The sequence below is a fragment of the Lissotriton helveticus genome, chromosome 7 (assembly GCF_964261635.1).
Source record: "Lissotriton helveticus chromosome 7, aLisHel1.1, whole genome shotgun sequence".
Classification (NCBI taxonomy): domain Eukaryota; kingdom Metazoa; phylum Chordata; class Amphibia; order Caudata; family Salamandridae; genus Lissotriton; species Lissotriton helveticus.
Window position 1 is genome coordinate 177,145,560 of NC_136068.1, and position 22,258 is coordinate 177,167,817.

General features: G+C 44.2%; 1 protein-coding gene across 1 annotated transcript in view; it reads right to left on the bottom strand.

Annotated features, from left to right (window-relative positions):
- The window catches only part of ZNFX1 (zinc finger NFX1-type containing 1), a 115,329-nt gene that overhangs the window by 64,076 nt on the left and 28,995 nt on the right, over nucleotides 1–22,258 (bottom strand). Inside the window, exons 3-4 of the mRNA XM_078651884.1 lie at nucleotides 19,881–21,809; nucleotides 1,444–1,575 (exon numbers count right to left, since the gene is read on the bottom strand). Coding sequence (XP_078508010.1) covers nucleotides 1,444–1,575; nucleotides 19,881–21,809 — 2,061 coding nt within the window. The remainder of the gene's footprint in view (nucleotides 1–1,443; nucleotides 1,576–19,880; nucleotides 21,810–22,258) is intronic.

Consider the following 22,258-nt stretch of genomic DNA (forward strand, 5'->3'; position numbering starts at 1 on the left):
TACCCTCCACCTGGCATAACATTTACCCTTCAAGTTTAAATACAAACATCACAGATCATACACATACTTACGATACCCACACTTAAGTCCACTATCCCACTATATACCCTTAATACAACAACACCGTCTCCCAATGCCAAAACAACTGCTTAGATGACCGCTCACACACTTCCAGTGATATGCCTCACTACCAACATCAAAACATACACTCCAATGTTACTCTTTTTTGCCCAGAACACACCCTCATGCCCCAACATACACCTCTGATTTATCTACACAGTATCCTGATGCTCAAACATATGCTCCAAAAGCCAGAAAGTGCTCCAGTTATTCTCCAACAAACCCAGGGGGGCTACTCCGTTATGGCAGAGGAGCGTCGCCCTGTCCCCCCTCCCCTGCTGAAAGCTTAGGTCGCTAAAGTCATAAAGACTTTGACTAAAGAAGTCACTTTCTTTATAGACTAAAATATGAAGTGAAAAAGTCCAAGACAGCACAACTAGAGTTGCCAACTGCCCAGTTGTCTACGGGAAACATCCTTTACATAGCGGTGAGTACACCGCGATGCAGTTGCAACGCAGCTGTTACAACGTAAGTCGTTACTTCAACTTGCGCTGGGTGGCGCTATAACCTAATGAATAGTAAGATTTACTATCCAACACCTTCCCTACTGTACGTAGACTGGTGTTGGAATAGTAAATCTTACTGTTCCAAAGTGGAGCGCCCTCCAGCGCAAGTCGTCGTAACGACGTGCGTTGTAAAAACTGTGATGTAACATACCGCGATCATTTTGATTGCGTTGGTACATCACATGTTCGTTTTCTACTGGCAGCACTGGTATTTTGGTGTCCCAACCAGCAAGAAAATAAGCAAAATCACCTAAAGCCCGTATTTTTACCCCTTACCTTTAGCAAATATAAATAGAAAGCACTTTTGTATGTGTTCTAGAGCTGTGTTGATGGTTCATGACTAATAAGTTACATAAACAAAGACAGAAAAGTCATGATACAAATGAATACATACGATTTTGTTTACAGTCCTATTTAGTCTCACTTCTGGGCCTTTATAGGTTCTTAAAACAACAACTGGCAGGTATTTTTCTCTTGCAAAGGTGCCAACACTAAACACTACAGAACCAACCACCATGCAACAGTACACTGTAAACGTGGGCAATGGAGCATGGCAATGTGATGATGCTCTGTATCTATGGGTCATTTATTTAGTTGTTTATATTGTATTGCAAAGTACATGCCAAATGCACATTGTCATACGACCTGGGATCAGATCTGCAAACTACTAGTTTGTCCTAAAAACCCCAATCAAAATCAAGAAGTCAGTTTTATAGAAGAACATATATCTTGTGTATGTGACAATCCTCCTGTCGGGGTTGACCCTCCTCAAAATGATCTCTTCCCCTTCATAGATTCAAAAACTCAAGCACCTTACCTTCTAGAAACTGGTCCAAGGCATGGTTCGTGTAGCACACAACAAGGACAGGAAATGTTCGATGGTTGATCTGCCACACGTGGTCATTCGTGAGAAGTGCCTGAGCGATCTTCAGACCAACATACGTTTTACCTGGTGGAATAAAGAGGGAAATGACACTATGGTACCATGAACAAGCCTTACAAAAGGACTGGTCAGTGTGGAAGAAAGACCAATTCAATGGAGTCAGCTAGAGATGTGAACCTCAAGAATATGACAATAGTAATACAGCACATGTGATTGTGACTACATCACCAATCCACTAACACAATGTGACCACATCAGAGTATCTCTATTACAAAGTCACACCATAATGGTTGGCTCTACTACAATATCATTGATTCCACACAAATTGTACCACAATTCCTGTGTGCTCTACTCTATGTCACCCAGGCAAAACAAAAGCACATGATCATCGGAGGCTCCATCCTACTGTCAACCCATTGCCAGGTTATAACACATTGTCACCACTAGACCCAGAATATTATGGTATCAACCCATCAATGAAACTATCCCCAGTACCATTAAATGCGCAACTTGGACACTGTTATTTCAGCATGTGCTTATGGAGGGTGGTGGAGAGGGTGAAAGAGACAGAGACATTGGGTCCAATTCACAAAGCGCCTCCGCACTAGCGGTAAGACCTCCGCAATGAGAAACGGCAGTGCAGAGGTTCCACTACAACTGCAAGGCCTTTGCCACAAGTGCGGAGGCCCAAGGCAGGAGCCACACACTCGAGCCGGGACCTGAGTAATGAGATACTTCAGTGCGTAGGTTCCACTACGACTGCAAGGCCTTTGCCAGGAGTGCGGAGGCCGTTTGTGATTGTGCCCAGAGAGAGGAGTGGGAGAAAGAGAGAGACGAGGAAAGTAGGAGTTCTGCTTCAGATAGGTCCTCTCCTTTATGGTGCAGATCATCGCAGTGTGGAATGCGTGTCTCCATCTTCTCGGACTCATTGCGTAGGTCTTACGATTTCTTCCCTAGCACACTTGTGCTATGGTAGTTGTTTTTTGTAGATTAGTCTTGCGTGTTATTGCTTAACAATCTCTATATGGGTTTCCCAGAATACAGATTTCATAGATTACAGGGGATGCATATTTTTTACGATATGAACTGTACAGCAAATGCGGAAATCGGTTGACGTGGCAAAGCAGCACAGGTGCTTACTCCATTTAGCTGCTGGACAGAGGTTTTGAATACCAAAGGCTTTCAGCATCATGCTCGACCACGACCGCTGCATTTGGAGGGTCAATTTCTCTGCTGCATCCTGCTGAGCAAAATGGCACATGTGCAGGGGCTTTCCCTCGGATGTTCAGGCGCCAAGTTGTCAATGCACGACCAAGGGAATTAAGACATCTAAAATCATTAGAGCTTCACAAAGATACTAAGAAATTAATGACTGTCTTACTTTCTGAGACAGGGAACAGCGCAGGCATTTTTTTTTACTCCAGCACCATGAAGCCAGTCTTAGCAATATGTTGTCAGTCTACATATAATAACATTAGGCATTTAATCGTGACTGTTGCCTTTGATTTGGTATTCTGCTATAGCCAAATACCGTCTTACCAGTTCACTGACTGTAGATGCAGTTTCGTTTTCTAGATTGGTCACATTGGAAATCACCCCATAGGCGCTCACTGACATTGGGCCTTTTTAAAAAATATATAAATAACTTTAGTTTCTCAGGTACTTTCCGGCATGGTGTATTGTTCAGAAAAAGGAAGTTATCATAAAGAGCTTTACAGTGAATGGGCAAGAGCCCAGCTAAAAAGGCAGAGAATTCGGATTTCATGTTTTAAAAAACAGTGGTTCCTCCTAACACTGTTAAAATCACTGCAAAAAAGTTGTGTTGCTCCAACCCACTTAAATGGCACGTCCCCGGTTCCTGCTTGGTGTGCACCCTCCTGTCCTTCAAGTATTTTCATGCGATTTAGTGCAGGGAATTGCATGGTGGATGGAACAAGTCTCCAGTGATTGACGTACAGAATGGCATTGCTCCTGCTACAATCAATGCGACAGATGGATGTAGTATGAATGCTGAAATGATCAGTGAACACGAATCTTCAGTGCTAGCACTTTAACATGGCACATCCGTGCATTTGTCGTGGGATGGGAAGTAGCTGTCTGGCCATTTTCGCCTATGGCAACAAAAACTTTAAAGCCAACACTCCAAATCTTCAGCAGAAATGACAATCTGCAGGACCTTGTCAGGTAACATCACAAACAAAAGCCAATAAGGAATATGCTACTTACCAGTATGCATCTGTTCTTGGCATAGAGGGCTGCAGAGTGGTACATTTATGAATAGATCGCCATCTGGTGTTGGGCTCGGATGATTGCACTTGTTTTTCTCTTGGAGAAGTCTTTTGTCGTCACGAGACCGATGACTCCTCCTTTGGGTGCTAGTGCGCATGGGCATCGGCTCCATCCTTAGATTGCTTTGCCATAGTAGGGTTAGATAGAGTAGTGTAATAGAATACAGAAAGAGATGCCCATGTAAGTGTATCTAAATAAGATAATGTTGGAACAGACACAGGTTTCTGGGGAGGCAGGGAGGGCATGTACCACTCTGCAGCCCTCTATGCCAAGAACAGATGCATACTGGAAAGTAGCATATTCCGTTCGAGGCATATGGGCTGCAGATGGTACATTTATGAATAGATTATACAGCAGTTACCTCCCTAGCGGTGGTCACCCGTGTCTGTTGCAACCGTTTGAAATAAAGTTTTTAGTACAGCTTGGCCCACTCTGGCTTGTTGTGTTGCCTGCACATCAACACAGTAGTGTTTTGTGAAGGTATGTGGTGTAGACCAAGTTGCTGCTTTGCATATGTCATCTAGGGGAATGTTTCCTAAAAATGCCATAGATGCCCCTAGTTTACGTGTAGAATGAGCTCTAGGAGGAACAGTTAATGTTCTCTTTGCTTTTATGTAACATATTTGTATACATTTTACAATCCATCTGGCAATGCCTGCTTTAGAGCTAGGATTGCCTTTATGTGTTGGGGAAAACGCTACAAATAGTTGTTTAGTTTTCCTGAAATTTTGTGTTCTTTCTATGTAGTACAATATTGCCCTTTTGACATCTAATGTATGTAGGGCCCTTTCTGCTACCGTCTGTGGTTTTTGGAAAAAGACTGGTAGTTCCACTGGTTGATTGATGTGAAATGCTGAAATTACTTTAGGCAAGAACTTTGGGTTTGTTCTTAGAACCCCTTTATTCTGGTGTAACTGTAGGAATGGTTCTTGTATTGTCAATGCCTGTAATTCACTCACTCTCCTGAGGGAGGTAATGGCTATAAGGAAGGCCACCTTCCATGTAAGGAATTGTATTTCACACCTATGCATAGGTTCGAAAGGTGGTCCCATTAGTGTGGTGAGTACTATGTTGAGATTCCAGACCGGGGAAGGTGGCAATCTTGGTGGAATGACTCTTTTGAGGCCTTCCATGAAGGCTTTGATTGCTGGTACTCTAAACAGGGATAGATGTTGCCTGTTTTGTAGGTACGCTGCTATAGCTGCCAGATGTACTCTAATAGATGTGTAAGCAAGGTTACATTGCTGTAAGTGTAATAAGTAGCTAATAATATTTTTTGTTGATGCGTCCAGAGGGTTGATGTTGTTACTGGTACAGTATACAGCAAACCTTTTCCACTTTGCTGCATAGCATGCTCTGGTGGTGGGACGTCTTGCCTGCTTAATGATCTCCATACAGTTTGTAGGTAGATCTAAGTATCCAAATTCTAAGATCTCAGGAGCCAGATCGCTAGGTTCAGTTGTTTGGGATCTGGGTGCATTATTTCTCCATGGTTCTGTGTAAGGTGCATGGGTAAAATTCTTAGTTTTTGGTGTGGCACCTGTGAGAGTTGCAGGAGCGTGGTGAACCACGGCTGTCGTGCCCACGTGAGTGCTACTAGTATCATGGTCATTGAGTGTTGTTGCAGTTTTCGAACCACTAATGGAATTAGTGGGAGAGGGGGAAAAGCGTATGCAAATTTGTTGGACCAATTTATCCATAACGCATTGCCCTGCGACAGGTGGTGTGGGTACCTGGATGCGAAGCTTTGGCATTTTGCGTTCTGATGAGTGGCAAAGAGATCTATCTCTGGTTGTCCCCATTTTTTGAAGAATGGCTGCAGTATTTGGTCGTGCAGTTCCCATTTGTGTATTTGTTCTGACTGTCTGCTTAAGATGTCTGCTATCTGATTTTGAACTCCTGGTAGGTGTTCGGCTAATAGATCGATGTTTTGAGGAATGGCCCACCTCCAAATTTCCTGCGCTAGTCTGGATAGTTGGAGAGAGTGCATCCCCCCCTGTTTTTGAATATAATACAATGCTGTCATGTTGTCTGTTCTGATCAGGACTGCTTTGTTGAGAATGTGCATTTGAAAGGCTTTTAATGCTAGAAACACTGCTAGTAGTTCTAGATGATTGATTTGCAGTCTTTTTTCCTGTACACTCCATCTTCCCATTACTGTATATTTCTCCATATGCGCTCCCCATCCGGAGAGCGATGCATCCGCTGTTAGTATCACTTGTGGAATTGGTTCTAGGAACGACCGCCCTTGGGAAATGTTTGTTGTGTTCCACCACTTCAGAGAGCGGTGTGTGCGGTCGTCTACCAACACCAGATCTGTAATCTGTCCTTGAGCCTGATTCCACTGTGTCGCTAAGCATTCTTGCAGCGGAAGCATTTGTAGTCTGGCATATGGTATTAGCAGTATGCAGGATGACATCATCCCTAATAGCTGCATGAACACTCGCGCTGTTAGTGAGTGTTGTGGTTGAAATCTTTGAATCAATGTAAGCATTGTTTGAATCCTGACTGGATTGGGGTATACTTTGGCTTTCTCTGTGTCTATAGTAGTCCCTAGATATTGTTGAACCTTGTTTGGTTGCAGGTGGGATTTTGTGTAGTTCACAGTAAACCCTAGCTGGTGCAGCAACTGAATTGTCTTTTGTGTGTTTTGAAGACATTCTTCTTGTGACTTGGCCTTTATTAGCCAGTCGTCCAAGTAAGGGAAGACATGTATTTGTTGTCTTCTTAGGTGAGCTGCAACCACTGCTAGGCATTTTGTGAACACTCTTGGCGCTGTTGTGACCCCAAATGGAAGGACTTTGAATTGATAATGTTGTCCTTCTACAACAAACCTGAGGTATTTACTGTGGGCTTTGTGAATTGGGATATGAAAGTAAGTGTTTTTTAGATCCAGTGTAGAAAGAAAGTCCCCTTTCTTCAGTAAAGGAAGTACTTGTTGGAGCGTGACCATGTGGAAATGTTCCGAATTTATGTATGCATTGAGAGGTCTGAGGTCTAGTATTGGCCTTAGAGACCCGTCTTTTTTGGGAATTAGGAAGTATAGAGAGTATACTCCTGTTCCTTGTTGGTGTTGTGGAACCTTCTCTATGGCATGCTTTTCTAGTAGTGATAGTACTTCCTGTTTTAACAGTGTTAGGTGATCTTGACTCATTGGACGCTGTTTGGGGGGGATGTTTGGTGGGGTAGCTGTGAGCACTGTTCCCACGAACGTGCGCGGGTGGGCGCGCGCTCACGATTGTCACCTGGAGCGCGCAGTGTCCTTGATTTAGCGCGCACACTGTGACAAAGACATCCCTACAAGACCGTTCGCGCCGCAGCTTTTTAAACGCGAGTGGCGCGAAATCCAGGCAAGACGCAGAGACATGCCGGCGCGCGAAGTCCATTGTGCTTAAAGTGCTTCACCCCCCACACCCCTGTCAGAGTGTCAGCACAGCCGAGACAGCTTCCCAGGCACACAATAGCCGCGCCGAGTACTTCACGGGTCTTTAAAAGACCATTTGAATGTTAATGAGCTTTGAGTTCTTTCGCCCCTGCATCTTCACACTTCCTACTGCTGAAAGAAATTAAACACCCTCAAGCGACTGGCAGGTTCTGTTTGCTCGAGTAATAGCAGACAACTTCTGTAATCCTATGAACTCTGGGTGCCAATTACAAATGCCACGTTGTAATAGAGGTTGGTTTTAATTGACAGGAGAGATCATGTGACTAATTAGGCAACACGAGCAAGGGAGGGATTTTTGTGGGAAAGATTGGTTTAAAAACCGGGTGGTTTGCATTATAGAGGCAATCTCTTTTTGAAATGAAGCACTGAGATGGAGGTTGTAAGAAATTCTTTGGCAGGTACGTGTAAATGTTGTGGTGTTAGCAGTTGGGAATGACGAGAGTGATTAAGTATGAAAGTGGTGTAAATGCGGGGAATGAATGCCGGTTATGTGATTCATGTTTGGAATGAAAGGGGATGTTTTGCAGCGCACGTTTGCAGAGCGATTGGGAGGGCGCATGAATAATAGGGTAGTTACAGGACTGTGTGAGACTGGGATTATGTTTACGAAGATGAGTGGCGAGATGTGGATAGGTGAAGTGAAAGAAGAACAGGGGGTAGTTTTAGAGGGTGACAGGAGTGAAATAGAATGAGTGATTAAAGTATGAATGAATGAATTGATGTCAATGGATGTCATGAGTGATGACAGTGTGGACAGCTAGTTAATAGCGTCTTTTGGTTAGGTAAATGGAGGTGATTGATGTTGTGTGATAGATGAGATGATCCGTCACAGTAAACCAAAGGAAGGATGGGGATTGAAATCAGGTTATTGAGGTGATTATGTGGGATAGCACAATGATATGTGTTTTTTCGTGTGTCTTTTTTATTGACGTGCAAATGGATAAATATAATACCTTTCTTGATTTTGTTTCATACAAACAGTGATTGACTGTATTGATCTCTATATGATTATTAGTGAATAATGGTGTAATGGTGAATGCTTTTTGTCATTTGTAGTGAACCCGGAAGAAGGGCTTGTCAAAGCCCGAAATGCATTGGGTTTTTAAATAAACACTGGTTTTGGATGAATCATGCGTCTGTTCGTGTTCTTGACAAGAGGTCCGGATGGGCACATCTCGAGCATGAGAAACCTGGAAAAATAGCATGACACCCCAACGTGTGGAGTCATTGGAATTAAAGTTAAAAGTTGGATAATACGATGGAGTACATGGATTAAAAATGAGTTAAATGGATTACATGGAGTAATGTGGAAACGTTCGCCTTAAAGCTGTGCGACTGGGTATGGGGCACAAATGCTGCCCCCTACAGTACGGGTCTCTCCGAGGGCACATCTGCTGCCTAATTGTGGGTTTTTTTGCAGTGAAAAGCTATTATGTGTTGTAGGTTGGTCTTGAGAGGCAGAGTAACTACTCGGTCTTTCAGCCATCCTATCTGTGACTGCGTAGCTAGGGGGCGGGGGCGAGGGGGGGCGGTCCCCCCCAGGCGGCACTATTTTGGAGGCGGTCGGCGGCAGCTGTGTGGCTCTGGTGGCCAGCCCATGATTTATTTGGGCACATAGTCGAGCAGCACTGCACACGTCGTGACGTGTATGTTAGTGCAAGCACACCAGGCTGGACTCCATCAATAGCGCTGCTGGCCTGTCTGGCAAGACTGCTCCCATTAGGCAGCGCTAGCTGCATCACACGTTCCCTGCACTCTGCCCGTGTAGTGGTGCATTACTTTGTTCAGGGTGGAGAACGGGCAAAGGTTGCACGTCGTGGCTCGGAAGATATTAGGCGCAGACGAGGCAGAAAATGTGCCTTCTGCCTCAGCTGTGAGAAGTGAAGATGTACGTGAACCCCAGCAGGGATACTAACAAGTAACATGCGTCATAAAGCGAGAAACTGCCCACTGCAGGCTCAGAATCTAGCGCCTCGAGTATGGAGACGGCTCAAGCGTGACATGGTTGTATCTCCGATGGGTGAGTGCAGGCCGGAGAAATGTTATGTGTGTCATGCCAGGGTCTGAGTTGAAATGTTTAGGATATAGCTCTCTGTGGCCCATTTGTAACATGCTCCTTAAGTTAGAAACGGCTGCTTCTAAGCACGTGATTTGAGATTGTACTTCTGAATATGGAGACTAACACTATTGTGGCATTCTAATGTCAAGAGGCAAAATATCGGCGGGAAGTGCATATAGGAAAGTACACACCAGCAAAGTGCTGCAAAGCCATACCAATGGCACAGGTGCGCTATATACAATATGTAACATACCATCAAATCTTGAAATAAAGTAAGAAGTACATCCTAGGGTTGGATTGTAATCCCAAAACAGATCCGGTTAGTATTTTAAACCTGTGCATCGTAAGAGAACTGAAGAGACTGTGGTGTTTGTATGCAATAATATCATATACAAAAAAATTGCCTGGCATAAATATAGTGTCCTAAATATTGTTTCCAACACTATTGTGCCACTGGTTATACATTTTCTAATATTAATTTCACATTTTGCAATATTTTATAGACAGTATATAGGATACAATCTATGTATCAAACTATATATTTGCAACGATATTCTGGGACGAAACCTTTGTGGCGCTTTGCACTAAGGGCAGAATGTATCACGGCAAAAGTACCCAGATTTTCTTTTTAATTTAAAGTGAGTGCTACTTCTCTTTTCAATAGTCAGCACGTACTGCTTTATTTGTTGGAGAGGCGAATCAGTTGGTTTTCCATGCAGTAGACCATTTTTGTTATAACTGCTTGCTGCCAGGGACGTCGTGAACTCCCTCTTTAGCAGCTACAGCGTTGGGTGGGGGAGGGGCGTTCTTTATGGCCAACTTCTGTCTATCACTCGGCAGTCAAAAGCTCATCCTTAATGCAGGATACCGCCTGAATAGAAGAGCAAGCAGGGGTGACGAAAACCGACAGCTGGGTAAATGGAAAGGGAAAGAAAGAAGGAATGTTGGAAGAAAAGGGTGAAAAAAAGGAATTCGGGATGAATGAGTAGGAGGATGAATGGATATGTGGGTGGAAGAAGAAGTGAATGATGATGGATGGACACATGAAAGTATAGTGAAGTAAAGGGATGGGCGAGTGAGTGAATGGATAGGTGGATGGACAAGTGAAAGGATGGCAGAGCAAATCGTTCAGTGAATGAATAGGTGGAGGGACAGCTGAAAGGAGGATAGAGTAAAGGGATGGATGAGTGGGCGAAAAGATCTGTGAATGGAAGTCATAGTGGATGGATGATGAATAGATGGCAGGGTGAATAGATGGGTGGCAAAGTGAATGAATGTATGGGTGGATGGCAGATTGGATGGATGGCAAAGTAAAGGGATGGATGTGTGGCAGCGTGAATGGATTAAAGGCAAAGTGACTGAATGCATGATTGGATAGCAGAGTGGATGGCAGGATGGATGTCAGAGTGGATGAATGGATGGATGGATGAGCGGATGGATGGCAGAGGGGATTGATACATGGCAGAGGGGATGAATGGGTGGTTGGATAGCAGAGTGGATGGATTGATGGATGAATGAATGCCAGAGTGTATGGGTGGTTGAATGGATAGATAGAATAGTTGATGAATGGATGGGTGGCAGAGTGGATGGATGGTGAATGGGTGGCAGAGTGGATGGCAGAGAGGGTGAATGACAGAGGGGATGGAGGGATGGATGGAAGAGAGGATAGAAGGATGGATGGATGGCAGAGTAGGCTGATGGATGGCCGAGTGGATGAATGGAAGAGTTAATGAATTGATGAAAGGATAACAATTGATCGATGAATGGCAGACATGATGGTAAGATAACAGAGTGGAGGATGGATGGCAAAGAGCATGGATGGCAGAGTGAATGGATCGATGGGTTGCAAAGTGGATGGTTGGTTTTTAGACTGCGTGGATGGGCAGATGGATGGCATAATAGATGGATGGCAAATTGGATGGATGGACAAATGGATAGAATGGGGAAATATTGATTAATGGATGAAAAAATTAAAGGCTGACAGAATCTAAAGGTGAAATAGTGGATGCCAGTAGGTGGATGGAAGGGTGAAAGAATGATTAGATAGATGCATGGATGGAAGAGACAAGGAAGCTGTTCTATTGAGGGTTCGGCTCACTTGCTTTGCTTGCTTGGAGGCATCAGCACTTTAATTCAAAGTAGAAGCTACTTTAATTTTCTGCAGAAGCAATTGTTAGGACCAATGAACGTCAATGCCTGCCACATATAAGTCGCCACATTTTGTCCCTGGCCACTGCTCATATTTTCTCTACATTTTCATTATCAGTGTTCGTGATACTATGATTTTTTGAAGAAACACTGCAGTGCACATATCAGGCCACCAGTGTCTGCTTCAGATCACCATCTTCCTCTGAAGCTGACAGAAGGGTGACTGAGGGGGCTGAGGCAGACCCTGAAAGTACTGGAATATTTCATCATCTCCCCTATAGAACCTATGTTTTTTTTGTTGCATTAAAATGGAATATTTAACCACCTTTTTAAAACAATTTTCAGGGTGAAAACCCCTAGCAAACATAATAGGCCTGTTGCATACCTGACTAAAATGGTGATGCTGTCAAGATCACTGTACTGTTTCTCAAACTACCAATTTCCAGATCCAAGAGCCTCTTCCACATGCAGGATGGCATGCTAGGAACCTAATTTTAAATAATCACTGGTGTAGAGTAGAACTTTCCAAATTGAAACTACCCACGGATCATGGCGGCCTGGGAGCCCTGCACTTCAAGCACTGCTATCTAGCGGTGCAACTTCAGCGGCCTTCTCCTGAGCACTATCTCGCAGTGCAACTTCAGTGGCGTTCTCGAGAATGAATGTGTATAGTGTGGCCTATGTGACATTGGTTGCATGCATAAGGACCTGAGGGGTGTTTCTTAAATGACATGTATGGAGTGGATCAAAAAGGAGATAGCTATAGCTTTGCTTATGTTTCTAAATACGGTTGTTGTTTGGTAGAGTGTGGGTGTAGAGTGTGACCTATTGGGGAGTTGTTTTGGTGTTGTGCTTGATGTCTAGCGGGTGGTTTTACAGCTGTGGTCTTGTAGCAGCAGTTAAGTATGGAGTGGTGTAACGAGGATGAAGGGATACATTTACTTAATGCAATTAGCTACCATTTTAGTGCTGGTGGGCCTTCATCAACTGAGACTTGTCCTTCGAGGTTTGCTCTATGCTTACGCCACAGTTTCACACCCTTTCTTATGCAGTGGAGTAGAGAGTGGCGTCGTAACTTAAACCCTGCCAATCCACCCCTGCTGCTCGCTGTCATTTTTCCCCAGATCCCCCCCCCCCTGCGGCTACCTGCCATGGGCGGCAATCTGGGGGATAGCCCCAAGCGCCAGAAGCTCTAGCTACGCCAGCTGCTGCGTGTCAGTCACGAATGGCACAGCAAAGAAGAGGTAGCGAGCAGGAGGATATGGAGTCATGTGCGACCAGGCTGGTCCCAACGGGTCACATCGCTGCGTGTCCCTGTGTTGTCTTTCAGCCCCATTTGCTGTTGGCTGTGAATAATTGCCTCTCAGCAGCCAGCAATAATTTGTCTGCATGAAGAGGAATGCGAGTTACTATAATTAAGTAGCCCTAAACTTCTGACTGGGGTGTGGGCGCCTCCTGCGAGGTTTAAATGCAGTCAAGACCGTGAATTAACCTGAATGACTTACTAACCAGCCTCTGTAGACACTAGCCAGACAAGACAGTGCTAAGGAATGTGGTGGATTCTACAGTGTGCAACAACTTCATGACTTCAGTAGTCATTGGGATACATTTCTAACACTGGGAAGTGTTAAAAATTTCAGATCTTCACATCTTTATTGTAATGTAAGTGTTAAGAATAGATCTTGTTACTAGGCTTGCTCTGAAGATCTTGCATATTGACAGACAAGGGGCCGGAAGCGCAGGACGAGTATAATTAGGACGAGTATAATTTGACCAAGGTCAAAACATTTTGTAAAGTAGGAGATCCGAGACTGAAATGATGTGCTGTTTGCCCCAAAGGCTTTACAACTTCCACTGTAGGACATTTTGTTGGAGACTGTGAGACAGGACTGTTTCCCTGTGAGTATGGCTAGAGTGTGTTTGGTTCCAGTCCAGTTTTTTAATCTATCACTTACTAGAACTTTTAAGTCTGATTCGAAGTGCTCCTAAATTTGGCAAAAAATGGGAGAAGAAAAATAAGGTAAACATAATAAGAATGCCTAAGTACACAGTATTTAGCCAAATGAAGAAGTCAAAAATAAAAACTATCTCCTGAAGCCACAATTTCCATCTAGGCCAGCCCTGGGGTGGGAGGATTTTGATGGCAATGCCAAGAAAATATCCATCATATGGAAACACCAGTGCATGGCGAGATATTTCTAATACAATATTTAGAACCAGCATTAACATGGTAAACCCAGTTTTAGATGTGAAGTCTCCTGGTTTCATGGCTAAAACACAGCCACTAGACAACATTCAGTGATGGTGTCTCCCGACGACCACAGCTCCCTCTCGCTTGCCCACGTGCGCGGCCACCTACCTTGTCTCTAGATGCCGCTCATAGACACATATGGAGCTCGCGCACAGTCAAGTCCCACATATGAAACTTAATGAACACAACTGTGACCGGGCATTCTGATAAATGCTTTCTGAGCAGATGGACTTCACTTCATTGCCACACAATAATACAAATGATGAAATAAAATAGAGATATAAATTGGCGGCATAACATTTCAAAAGTAGTGCAGTACAAATGCAGTTTCCATTATGGTTTGACAAGTGTGTTTTCTGGCTGCCTTAAGACACTTCATGTGGCGCTACATGTGTGGAAATGCACTCTCTTTTCACTTTTTTAAGCAAAGGTTTGGAGTGATATTTGGCGCTGCACCATATACGTGGTCTGGTTCCCGGCGCACAGTTCCAGGCAATAACCATGTTGGATAATTTGTCTCACCCACCTGTCTGATGTGATGTTTTCCCAGACAGGTAGGAACTGTGATAGGCGTCCCCCGACCGGTGTTATATGGTCTGGGGGAAGCTGTATGAAGTCACTGTTTTGGGGTTGGAGAGTTGCGGTTGTTGTTGTTTCCGCGACCTCTACCCTTGTTGTTGTTACCTCTGTAACTGCCTCTAGAATTACCTCTGGGTGATGTTGGTGTAAAAGAGGTTGATTGCTGGCTTGTACCTGTATTCTTGGATCCGCCTCTATAGGTGGACCTACGAAAGGAACCTCTTTGAGTTGGCTGTTGCAATGCTCCCATTGATTTAGCCGTTTCTGTGTCTTTTTTCATCTTTTCTAAGGCCTCATCTGTCCCTGAGCCGAAAAGTGTTTCCTCATCAAAAGGCTGGTTCAATAAGGATGTTTGTACCTCTTGTTTGAACCCTGAGACTCTGAGCCATGCATGTCTTCTTAGCATGATGCTTGTGTTTATGGATCTTGCTGCAGTGTCTGCTGCGTCTAGGGCGCACTTAATGGAAGTATTAGTTATTATCTTCCCTTCTTGTACGAGCTGATCTGCCTTCTTTTGATGTTCTTTAGGGAGATGCGTAATGAGTTTTTCTAACTCATCATAATGAGCTCTGTCATAACGTGCAAGTAGCGCTTGCGTATTAGCTATGCACCAGCTGTTTGCCGCTTGGGATGCTACTCTTTTGCCAGAGTTATCTATTAACTTAGACTCCTTGTCAGGAGGAGGAGCTTCTCCTGTAGTTAATGTGTTTGCTCTCTTACGAGCGTTTGTGACCACTAGCGAGTCCAGAGGTATTTGTCCCTTGATAAATATTGGGCCCTTTGGGGCTGCCTTATATTTTTTATCAATTCTTGGGTTTAATACCCTAGCCCTCACCGGGTCTTTGAATATTTCTGATGTGTGATTGAGGAGACCCTTAAGCACTGGTAGTGTTCCTGATGTTCTTTGTGCAGCAGGTAGTGTTTCTAAAAGGAAATCCTCTATTTGAGGTTCTGCATGTAATTCTACCTTGTGGTATTTTGCTGCCCTATTAATTAACTGTGCAAAACCTGTATTATCATCAGGTTGTGAAGGTTTTGAGGGATACAGTTCAGGGTCGTTATCATTGTCTGATACTACATTATAATCTTCCCATGGGTCTGCATCCTCTGGGACAGTGTCTTCATCATCCCTAGGATGTTCCCCCTCTCCTATGTCACTTTCTACATCTGTTAGAGGTGTAGATTGGCGTGGTGTCAAAGGAATAGCTGGCAGAGTGTGAGGAAGAGGAGAAGAGGGTGTGTCTCTAGGCTGTGGAGAATGGGGAGGAGTTGTATTTGTCCCCATTGTTCTCTTTTTAGGAGGAGGAGTTTTGTCGTCCAACTGTTCATTCTTCCTCTTTTTAGGTAGTTTTGTCACTACCTTGCCAGTTTGTGGATCAATAAACAAAGTCTTTTGTTTGGGATCTGTTTGATGCTCCTGTGTCGGTACCGAAGTTTTTGGTTCCGGAAGGTGCTTTTGCTTCTGACTGTCAATTTGTGTTTTCGGCACCGAGAGTTTATTCGAATCCGATATTTTCAGTGTCGAGGAAGTCTTCGACGTCGAAGCATGTTTCGGTTTCGACATGGAATGTTTCGACTTCGAGCTTTCCTTTGTATGGAGCTTCGGTGTCGATGTCGAGGTGGGCCGTTTCTCGGATCCAACATGGTGGGAGGCCGAGTGTTTCGGTTTCGTTGCCGAGCCCGAAGGCGGGGCGTCGGAAACTTTTTTCAGTTGTCTGACCGGGCTCGAAGGCGGGGTCGACACCGAGCGGGGTCGGTTTTTTGGTAAAGGGACGTCGTCACTCACGGTTTGATGAACGTCGATTTCTTTGACGTCAGACTCGTCCGCTTCTGACCCCGACTCGTCCCCATCTTCTTCTTCTTCTTCTTCGGGGTGCTGGGCCTCGAACAGCTCCGGGATGGCCTCTGACTGCATTCTCGACGCCTCGTGTCTTCGGGCTCGACGGTTTCTAATCGTCGACTTGGAGGAGAATGCCGTGCAGGCTTCAGTCCCTGGATTCATGTTCAGGGGATAAGCAGAGGTTGCACACCTCGTGTAGGTCCTTGTGTGGGAACTTAGCACCACACGTTGGACATTTTTTGAATGGAGTCCTTTCCATGGACTCCGGGCTGGACTACGTCGAGATGGGCCTCCCGGTCTCGTCGACGTAGAAATTGGAAATCTTGTTGTTGACGTCGAAGCGCGTCGAAATGGAAATGTACTCGCGCTCGATAACAATACCGTCGAATTGGAAAGGGAATACGCGCCGAAATATAACTTTTTTGTCGAAGTCGATCCGGAGCGCTTCGATCCTCATCCGAACCCGATGGCGGAAAAAAACAATCTAAGATTGGAGCCGATGCCCATGCGCACTAGCACCCAAAGGAGGAGTCATCGGTGTCGTGACGACAAAAGACTTCTCCAAGAGAAAAACAAGTGCAATCATCCGAGCCCAACACCAGATGGCGATCTATTCATAAATGTACCATCTGCAGCCCATATGCCTCGAACATAGCATTTTCAGCTAAATGAAACCTAGTACGGCTACATACTTTCTGTGGACCACTATACCAACCCTACCAATTTCAGATAATGCAGGCGTCTTTAAAACCTACAAATAGCCATCAGGAACAAGTAGAATCAGACAGAGAAATGAGTAGCTGTGGTATAACAATCCTCATTGAACTAGCCATCAACAACGTATAGAAATCGGTATTGATCTCCCAGATACCGAGTCACAAAGCCTCACACAGATAAATCAGAAATCTGCTGTCACATGGCTAGTCCTATGTTTGAAGCACACGTTAGATGTTTTCGGGATCAAAAAAAATCCTAGTTGTTCTGGAGTAAATCTACCACAATCATACATTTTTTAGAGTACAAAAATGTGTGAAAATGATTGTCATTTGCGTAGAAAACTAAATGCATCAATGATATATATAAATCTTTATTAACACTGGCATCTTTTCCTTCACCCTATAAATAATGGGTGCCACCTTCCCTCCCTGGAAATCGAATTACTCCTACATTTGACATGGACAAATTTACATGCATTTCTACATTGGTTAAGTATTTGCAAGAGGTTAATGAAGGTCACACATCTACTAACTCGTATTTACGCCCCCTACGGTAAACCTACGTTCCTTATTTCTACAGACGAACATAAATTATTACCCGTCAATTCCTGCAAAACAGAATGTAGAATTTACATTTGCAAAGTTCAATTTCTGCACAGCACTTAAGTGATATAAACATTTGTGAATCTGGACCCGAGGATCTGTTCACAGCAACAGAGGATGCTTCATTAGAAGTTGCTTCAGCTATAGACCCGCAGTTGAAAACATGCTAGATTTGTTTTGTTGGCATTGGGGTTTTTTAAGTGTTGGCTAACATGGAAACAACTTAAGATGCCCTTGTCTGCCAAGTTTCAGATAAGCTATTCAGTTGTTTCAGTAAGGTCTCAAATCTGATCAAAAAACTTTCCAACTCAACAATAGTATACTAATTAGTGGAGAAAGTGTGTGTCTGTACCCTCCACACTCTCTTACCTCCCTGGCCCTGTCTTCTTCACTACTCTCTGCTTTCTTGAGTTTCAAAGCTCAAAATCTCTGGAGTTTCAGTCTCTCTCGAAACCTATAAACACTGTGAAAACGGAAGGCGTATTTACTGGATTCTTTTCATGGACATGATATCACACAAGTGTTCTGCAGACTACGAGAAACATAATGCAAGGCAATACAATGAAACTAATACAAGACCCACCACACCTTTTAATTTTTTGGGTAGCATATTGATTTTTTTACCATCACAAATTTGTTCTAATCTCCACATTATTCCATCACTGTTTTTCCATCCAACCACACCCACACCCTCATCCTCCCATTTCCTTGTTTCCCTCAGTTCGCTATCATTGCTGTTTAACTCTTCCGCATAGAGTTCCCTTCCTACAAGAGATTCCACTGGCTCATCACACTGGATCTATGACTAGGCCAGTTTTTTATAGGTTCATCCCCCTCTATTCCTCTAAGTAGCTCTAGTTAGGCACTTTTACACAATGTAATGTTTTTTGACACCTCCTTGTATATATTGGGCTGCACGCCACTCACTCACATCCGTGCGTGGTATAATAATGTGCCCATCTCTGTATCTAGCTTGGATCTTCATGATTACCGTAACCTTCCCTAAATATTTTTCACTTTTTTCCCTCCCCTCTTTTTCGCAGACAATTGTTAATCTCAGGCATAATCTAAGTCCTAATGATGATCCCTATATCGCTTATCGGGATTGAAATGTCATCCACAAACAGTACCATGCCAATTGAATATTAACGATTTTTAAGTACAATAGCACTAGTATAAAAATTGTGACATGGTCTTTGCAACATTGTTAATTGTCACTCCCTTTTAAATGTCGGAGTTTTTATGGTTTTACCCTGCTGTTTTCCTTTGTATGTTGGCTCTTTTTTCCCACTTTCATAAAAGTTCCTTTCTATTATGTGATTGAATAAATATTCGGAAATTCTTCTTTGTAAGTTTTGTGACATAGAAAGTATTCAATTTCTATGTATATTGTTAGATGCATTTTCAAACTAATGGGCCTTTTGTACCTTAAAACAATCCTTAGCCATGGTCTATTTTATACCTTTGGGTTTTCTGTCCTTGAAAACATCACACATTTGTGGCACTTGGCCACAAGTTAATTTTTTGGTTAAATATTCTATTGATTTTGAGAAAATAAAGGTTTGCAATATTGCAATCATATCCTGAAAACAGAGGGCACCAAGCTACAAAACATAAAGAGTAATCATGGAGCTTTATGTTTGTTCTTTAGATTAACCCTTTTTTCCAATACAGTCTACCAGTATTTAATTTTCAGATGTCCTAGCTCTTGAAAATGCCGCCCACACATATTGCATTCCAACCTCTGAATACTATCAGCCACTCACTTCTGTGACAATGGGTATGCCACCCATTGCCACATCCTTTGTACCATGGAGCGCACTTTCAGATTTTGCAAAAAGGCCTACTGTTTCTTTTTCCCCCACGCTGGACTCTTATTATTCTGCTACTTGCAGCTTGATGCTATAATGTTAGCTCAAGATTTACAATGAACTGGTGCTAACTACAGACACTTCAACCAGCTCATTAAAATTCTAGGGTGCTGGAGGCTTTTAAAGCACTGTGACCAGCAGCTCAGTCTTCATTTTCACCCCACACAAGAGCCAAGCAAAGTGAAGGTCAACCCAGTGTGGCAGTCATTCTACACAGATGCTACAGAGAACATGCAAGCCCTCAAGCGGAAAGGGAGAGGCCTGGGACTGTGGGGCATTCTGCCCAAGAGTCATCAAAGATAAGGTTCTGGGTGGCACATACCATGGTGGACTATTTTTCTGCATATGTATTAAGAGGAGTCTGTAAGAACCTCAAATCTCCAAGGTACAAGCCGATGTACCTTATAAGTAGGTGGACCCTGTAAGTTTTGGTTCAAATGAACAAAAATATCACCAGGTAGCATGCTGTGAATTGGGCGAGGTGACATCTCAAGACATTACTGAATACTAAGAGGCAAGGGTCAGAGTTGAGTGCATGTGGAAGGTAATGTGTTGTACTCTGTGGCTCACCTGTTCCTGGTGGCCCCTGGATAAGGGCTAACTCCTTGGTGAGAGCAAGTTGTAGCGCCTCCATCTGGGAATCATCCAAGTGCAGAGCTTCCTTTGAAGGCCACTGTTCAGGGCGAAGAATGTCAATGGTGCGACTCATGTGCAAATGTGGAGGATCTACAGGTGGCTTGTCTGCGCCAGAGCTGCTCTCGAGCAAAGATGTGAGATCATAGGTGCCACCCATTCGCAAATATCTGGGGGGTGCCACATCTCTACTGCACTCTACAATATATTTCTGGAAGGGCACATCCTCCTCCTGAATCTCCTGCAGACCTTCTAGGACATGCCTATAGGCCTCAAAGTAAGCTGTGGTCTCCACCATAAGGAAAGAGTCAGAAGGCTGGACTTCTGCCAAGAGTTCCTGGCTTTTTTCAAAGCGCAGCTGCACAATTCCATGCTGCAGGTCTTCTAATTCACGGTTCGACACAGTTGCAAATAAGAATGTTTCAAAGTTGTCCTTGGACATGCAAACCAAGGAGCCATATATAAGACGCTTGGAGTTCTGCCACCTAACAAACTTCAGGGGTTGCGTGTCGAACTGGACTTTGTAGACAATGCCGGAATAGGAGCACATGGGAGCAATGATCCGCGTATCAAAGTAGATCCTGATGTCATCAAAACGCCTCTTTCGCAAGCCCTGATCTTCATAGCTCTCAAGAAGCTCCAAGATGCCTTCTCTAAGGGGTCTGACGAAGTCCTCCCTCAGGAGGCGGAAGTGCGTGTCCAGGTAGATGGAAGTGCTATCATATCTCCCACAGAGCATGTTGGGACGAAGGAAAGGTTTGTCATTCTTGTGAATCTCATTGTATGTAGGGTAAATGGTAACTGTGCGGTAACTGTCCCGGTCTTCGTCCTCTGAATCCAGAACGGTGTAGGTGTCAACACGAAGTGTTCCTTCTCGTCTCCTTTCCTGCAGATGCTGAATATTGGTTCGAATTTTTTCCACACTCTTCTCCACCTTTTCCGCAATAACCACCCCAGATGCCCTCAGGATATTCATTGATGCTGGCAGGATAGAAACAAGCATGGACGTTTCTTGGACAGAACTTGCTGGGAAGACACTCACCAGTTCCTGCAGAAGGGAAACAATGTTCCCAATGTGCGCTGGATACTGGTGCCTCCGGGCAGGTAAATACTCAGTCATCATGCCCACAACATACTGGGGAAGACACATCTTGAGAAAGTTTGAATCCTTTAAAATGCCTAAAAGGTGCTGAATGCTCTGACGGTCCATTTTGGAGCTACATGCCTTGCACAGCACCTGACAGATGAGCTCCAGGAAATCAGGTTTAATGGCTTGCATGGAGAGCAACTCCCTCAGCCCAGAGTGGGATGCAAGGGTAATGACCACTTCAGAGGGATCTTTATCAAGGAGTTCTTCCAATGCTTTATAGCCCAGCCTCCTCACCTGCTGAGGTTGCTCGTGGCCCTGTGCTGCATCCTGGAAACAAGGATTCCCTTGTGGCGGAGCTCTTCGCTCTCTGCCACCATTGTGGTTCTCATATCGCTCTCTCCGTCCCTCGTTTTCAGGTCCATTTCTTTGCCCTCTTCCTCTGTTATGGCCTTGGCCACCATGGTTTCTCCTAGCATGCTGAGGGCCCCTCCCTAAAGGGTTATGACCATCATCACCTTGTAATGGACCAACTAAAGGGTCATACTGAGGCCAAGGGTTTCTCCTCTGAGGGCCCACTGGATGGTTTCCTCTTAACTGGTCTGCCCCGGGCGGGTATCCTCGTAGTTGGTCTGCTCCCGGTGGGTATCCTTGTAGGTGATCTGCACCAGGTGCATTTCCTCTTGGTTGGTCTGCACCGGGCGGGTTTCCTCTAGGTTGACCTCCTCCTGCTCGGTTTCCTCTCCTTGGAGGTCCACCATTCAAACGATCTCCAGGCACTGAAAATAAAAATAAAAACACATTTCAGATACTTCTAGAAACATAAGGACCTATTCACAGAGACATTCTGGAGTTTGTAAAGTAGTACTTCTTTACTTGCTCTTTCATGCGTTTGCGAATTGGTCCCAAGACATCTAAAGTCAGGATAAAATGGGCATATTCAAGGAATATTCATATACACTAGGTACAGATAGAAAGGAACGTACCCTCTTTGCACTTTTACAAATGCACAGCTGGAAGTTTCCAATTCACAAAAGGTATGTAAGAGTACGTAAAAGAGTAGTTCTGTAGTACTGCTTCGCGTACTCATAAACGCAAACTGATCAGTCTTAAGTGCCTCATTCAAACCAAGATCTAAATTAGAAAGTCGGAAATTTAGCCAAGTCCCACTGAAATCAGTTAAAAAAGTTGAAAGGCATCATCACTGATGTTTTGCACATATTAGTTT